At 35.7% G+C, this 6,009-nt stretch overlaps 1 protein-coding gene across 9 annotated transcripts in view; it reads right to left on the bottom strand.

Moving 5' to 3' along the window:
• Window positions 1-899: 899 nt before the first annotated feature.
• The window catches only part of LOC136842804 (very long chain fatty acid elongase AAEL008004-like), an 81,395-nt gene continuing 76,285 nt past the window's right edge, over window positions 900-6,009 (bottom strand). For all 9 annotated transcript variants that reach the window (XM_067110670.1, XM_067110663.1, XM_067110664.1 and 6 more), the window contains exons 7-9: window positions 5,479-5,651; window positions 2,685-2,807; window positions 900-1,599 (exon numbers count right to left, since the gene is read on the bottom strand). In XM_067110670.1, coding sequence (XP_066966771.1) covers window positions 1,438-1,599; window positions 2,685-2,807; window positions 5,479-5,651 — 458 coding nt within the window. In that variant the 3' untranslated portion in view covers window positions 900-1,437. The remainder of the gene's footprint in view (window positions 1,600-2,684; window positions 2,808-5,478; window positions 5,652-6,009) is intronic.

Raw genomic sequence — 6,009 nt, 5'->3', positions numbered from 1 at the left:
ATATATATATATATATACATATTTATATATATATATATATATATATATATATATCACAGACACGACACTGCAATACTCCATTTGCGGGCTAATGTGTTTCTTTGTTTAACTTAATAAGGCTAACTTCAACTAACGCTAGTAAAGGCATTACAAGGCACAAGCTTAACAGTGTAAGGGGACCTCAGACCACCCAAAATATACGGACCAGGGCTTCCTAATTGCCCTTGGTGCTTGCTGAAGGCACTGTAGCCTAAGAAACTTTTATTTAGCTTAACACAACCTGTTGCCAGCGGCGGAGGGATGACTTTGCATTTTGTTGCTTGGTGAGGTTCGTTTAACGTTTTTTTTCCTTCGCATATAATATATATATGTATATATATATATATATATATATATATATATATATATATATATATATATATATATATATATATATATATGTGTGTGTGTGTGTGTGTGTGTGTGTGTGTGTATAAATGTATATATATTCAGCAGGTAATGTTTGTACTTCCTTTACTCCACTCAACATACAGAGGATCTTTCATTAATGTTTACCTGAAGTTCAAAATTCCTCAAAAACGACCAAGCATGCAAAAACAGCTTAGGATACAAAAATAAAATATGCTTAATGGACAATAATCAAGAGAGAGAGAGAGAGAGAGAGAGAGAGAGAGAGAGAGAGAGAGAGAGAGAGAGAGAGAGAGAGAGAGAGAAGGCATCTTGTGGCTATGAACAGGCATCAAGTATCGATGAGATGATTGTGTACAAGCACAGAAAGAAATCGTATTAGCTAACTTATATATATATATATATATAATATATATATATATATATATATATATATATATATATATATATATATATATATATATATATATATATATATATATATAATATAAAACTTTCAGTTATAGCAGAATTGCTTTTAACCTCTATAACTAATATATCCATAGCAGTACTCTGTTTGTCTATGAAAATGGAATGCAGTCAGTCAATGAACTTGCAAGGCTTATTTATAGCAATTACCCGAAAAAAAACTAACCGTTTACATTTCTAGAACAAGTTAGCAAAAAAGACTTGGAAAATGGAAAAAGACTTAAACAGTAGGAATACTGATAGTGTATAAGTGTTATAGATCATTTCCATGATATCACAAAAGCGAAAACTCCATTATAACTAACGTGTTTTAAAGCGCTCTGTAAAAAGGCCAATGTTTTCACTACGGTCTTTTTTTGTTGTTGTTGTTGTTTTTGTTTTATCCGCAATCTAATAATTTGACTTTTTACATTAATCTCCTTAAAATTAAGACAGGCCTTGTTTAAGACTAATATTTACAATTTCTCTCCGTTTAAGCTTCAAGAGAATCAAAGCCCAAATAATATCATGCAAATTTTTTTTTTTTTGATCAGTGGGCTGAGCTTTGCAAGGTGCTGCCACCTATGTTTGAGCTCTGAACTTCAGCGAACTTCCGTCGCCGAAGCCGTTGGCTAACTTCGAACCGGCTTCGTCGCAACTTCCATTGGGGAGGCCCTTGGTCCCAATGCCGTTGGACGTTCCAGCAGATGTCCCGATTTCCAGACCCTTGGATTTTGCAGCTCCCTGGAAAAAAAAAAAAATTTCCTGAGCTCAAAACACAAAATGCAAGTGAGAAGTTTCTGCTGGGTAAAATATAACGTTTAAAAAACTGGGCACCGAAGCACCAATGCAGTCTTGAGATTCCCGAAAAAAATCCTTTAATACAGAGATGCCCACTCGAAAGGCTGCCAAGTAAATGACCTCTAGCGGAAGGGGTTAAAAGTTCTGCAGGGGCCAAAGGCTTTAAATGTTTGATAGGGGTATATATGCATTAACAGTAAATGTATTTCAATTATTCAAAGGAGGATGAAGGGTAGAGGCCTAGAATTGAAATACTTCAGCCTGGTGTTTCCAAACCATGTCGTGACATTTCAGAATTAGCAGTGAATAAGTATGCAATAAGATCCTGAAAGAATTTTATGCTACTGACCTGCAGTGTTCAGTATTTGAATTTTTCAGTTGCTATCTATCAATTCAGGAGTACTACCATGCTAAATCAGTAGAGTTTTTGTCATAATGAATTAATGATGTATGCACATACAGAGTGTGTGTGTTAAAAAAATTCAGAATGTAATTGGTACTAACATTACTAAAATATGAAAATATACGGCCGCCAAAAAACGCAAAGCTTCTTTGACAATTAAATTAAATAACGAAAGTATTTCACGATTTAAAAAAGATATATTAAAATCTGGATTCCAGATAGCCCCTGTCTGTTGTTAACTACCAATTCATTCTGACAACCTAAGGCTTTAATATCTAAGTGATGAGTCGATCAAAAGCAAAAAGTATTAGTCCTGAATTTTTGAGAGCTAATTATTAAGAGAATTTTGATTTCAACATCGGAGATAGTGCATAATACCATTTACGAACGAGGAAAACAGTGTTGCACGTTTAGATAAAAAATAAAAAAAACCTTCACGAACCATGTAAGGAAAAACATCTTTTACCACGTATCTGGAATCATGTCAAAAGACCAACACAGACTTAAATAAACCTCAGGTGAACAATGATGAAACAAAACATCCGAATTACAATTAGAGAACAGTATAACAAGACTTCTTTGATTTTGTTACACTCCTTTTTATCATCTTTCTTTTTAAACTTACCTTCTTTAGTCCCTTCCTGTAGGCCTTGATGTAGAAATCTGCGAAGAGAACAAAGAACATGACGGCCACTCCTCCAACCCAAGTCACGAGGATCTTAGGAACGGCGCAGTCGATGTAGACGAGCTGTTATGGGGAAGAGAAAAGATCGGAAAGGATTAGCTTTAGAGAGAAGAGAAGATCGAAAGGATTAATATTCAAAGGGAGGAGAAAAGGATTAATATTCAAACAGACGAGAAAAGATCGGAGGGGATTAACTTCAGTGGGAAGAGGAGATCGAAAGGATTGATATTCAACGGGAGGAGAAAAGGATTAATATTCAAACAGACGAGAAAAGATCGGAAAGGATTAACTTCAGAGGGAAGAGAAGATCGAAAGGATTAATATTCAACGGGAGGAGAAAAGGATTAATACTCAAACAGACGAGAAAAGATCGGAAAGGATTAACTTCAGAGGGAGGAGAAGATCGAAAGGATTAATATTCAACGGGAGGAGAAAGGGATTAATATTCAAACAGACGAGAAAATATCGGAGAGGATTAGCATTCAAAGGGAAGAAAAGATCGAAACGATTAATATTTAAAGGGAGGAGAAAACGATTATTAATAAAAGAGGCGAGAAAAGATCGAAAAATATTAATATTCAAAGGGAAGAGAAACGATCGAAAAGGATTAGCCTTCAGAGAGAAGAGAAAAGATCGGAAAGGAATAACATTCAGAGAAGAGAAAAGATCGGACAGGGTTAACTTTCAAAGGTAAATTGGAAATGTGGAATTTATTCACTACGAAAATGCGAGGGAAGTGTGGCTGAGAATGATGGAATCAAGAATCAACTACACAGAATCTCAGCAAATATTCAAAATTGATTTTTTTTATTTAGTTCGCAATGCAGTTATGTAAGCATATAATGAGAGCAGGTTTAGAGTCTAGATTTCCATAACTATTTTTCTTTATTAACATTCAAGATTCTCAGATAGGAGAAAGTGCTTTCAAACTGGCTTACTTTTCGATTTTTCTTTTAACTTCGCCCAAAGCCTATCGGGCATATACAGTATACCTCCACTTATTACACAACACACACACATACATACACACACATATATATATATATATATATACATATGTGTATATACATATATAATATATATGTATATATATATGTATGAAATACACACATATACATATATATATACATATATATATATATATATATATATATATATATATATATATATATATATATATATAGAGTATGACCGTGTTACTTTATTTGACTATAATATATATTTTCATTACAAAAAAATATTTAGAAAACTATACCTTTCTTTCTCAACACAGCTTTTGCATCGCAGACTGATAAACTTAGCATGATAAAAGACCCCAGACCGACGAAAAAAAAATCTCTTACGAAAGAAGCAAAAATACCAAGACTAAAAAAAAAAAACCCTTAGGGAAGATTAAGCAACCGAAAATGTGAGAAGAGTCATGCAAAGAAAAAAAAATACTGCTTGAAGACTTGGCAAGCACTTGGGACTTTCTTTTTCTTCAAGTAACGAGAAAATCAAGAGAAAGTGAAATTGTTGTTCGTACATCGTGCTTTCGTATATACGCAGCAAGCGAATGCTTTTGTACCTAAGGATATACTTTGGAGTATATTTCGTTATATACATACGTGTTTTATGTTTAACGTTCTTGCTCAGGATACACACATAATATCTAATAAATGAAGATGGTTGTATATATATATATATATATATATATAACTAATGAATCTTGAAATTAATATAATTACAATATATATATATATATATATATATATATATATATATATATATATATATATATATATATATATATATATATGCTTTACTCTAAAATAACAAAGGACAAGCTTTAAGATAAGAAATATTTTTAAAGAACCTACTCATACCGTCTTAACTTGTGGTATCCGGTTTAAGAATCTAAGAGAGAGAGAGAGAGAGAGAGAACAATGATGATGTCACTCAACCGACGGAAAAGTCAGCATTCTTCGACGATAAGCTTTGACACGACCTAAATCTTGCTATTTTCTCAAGTTCCTCGAACGCCCCTTCGGCATATTTACATATGACATGATAGACGGACATACCAAGAGAAGAGGGAAAGTGAACTGTGACTTCATAAAACCTGAAAGTCGACTGTACCAAACACAGAAGGTAAAAAAAAAACCCAGGGAAAAAAAAAAAGAAATTTACGTCGCGTGAAAATGCATGTGCAATTCCCGTAGAGTTATTCGAGAACTTGAAATCCGGTTCACAATAATCTAATGCACAATGAAAATGCAGTTGGGGGGGGGGGACATGCTTGGGTCACGCTTTCTAGGTCAGCTGATAGCTCGTTGGGTACCACCTACCAGTGCAACCAGCACCTGTTTGAGGTCAAACAAAGGGCATCGAGCAAGCAACCTAATCCCTGAAGACTTGCTGACAATCCAGTAGGCCGAACTCTTTTGTCAGCAACCCCTCCAAAAAGGGAAAAAAGTGTATTGAGAGAGAGAGAGAGAGAGAGAGAGAGAGAGAGAGAGAGAGAGAGAGAGAGAGAGAGAGAGTGTGAGAGTGTGTGTGTGTGTGTGTGAGAGAGAGAGAGAGAGAGAGAGAGAGAGAGAGAGAGAGAGAGAGAGAGAGAGAGTGTGTGTGTGAGAGAGAGAGAGAGAGAGAGAGAGAGAGAGACGTGTGGGGTGTGTGTGTGTGTGTGTGTGAGAGAGAGAGAGAGAGAGAGAGAGAGAGAGAGAGAGAGAGAGAGAATGTGAGAAACACTTACTATGGCAGCATGGAAGAAGACAACGGTGAACTGAACCATCTGTAGCGTAGTCAAGTACTTCTTCCACCAGAGGAATGGTCGGACGCGAGGTCCCATGGCAGCCAGGAGGTAGTAGGCGTACATGACGGTGTGCACGAAGGCGTTCAGGAAGCCCATGAGGGTACTGTGTCCTCCTGCAGAAGGGGAAAAAAAAATCGATCGATGAAATTTTGTAAACAATACACGATGAAAAACAAGTAAACAATGCGCCGAAGTTTCTTCTGCGCAATCGAGTTTTCTGTACAGCGGCTACAGCGTATAATCAAGGCCACCGAAAACAGATCTGTCTTTCGGTGGTCTCGGTATGATGATGTATGAACCTCAGCCCATGAAACTTTAACCACGGCCCGGTGGTGGCCTATCCTATATAGTTGGCCAAGAGCACGATTATGGCTAACTTTAACCTTTGATAAAATAAAAACTACTGAGGCTAGAGGGCTGCAATTTAGCAGGTCTAATGATTGGAGGATGGACGATCAACATACCAATTTG

The sequence above is a fragment of the Macrobrachium rosenbergii genome, chromosome 10 (assembly GCF_040412425.1).
Source record: "Macrobrachium rosenbergii isolate ZJJX-2024 chromosome 10, ASM4041242v1, whole genome shotgun sequence".
NCBI lineage: Eukaryota > Metazoa > Arthropoda > Malacostraca > Decapoda > Palaemonidae > Macrobrachium > Macrobrachium rosenbergii.
This window is presented reverse-complemented; position numbering and strand designations above follow the sequence as displayed.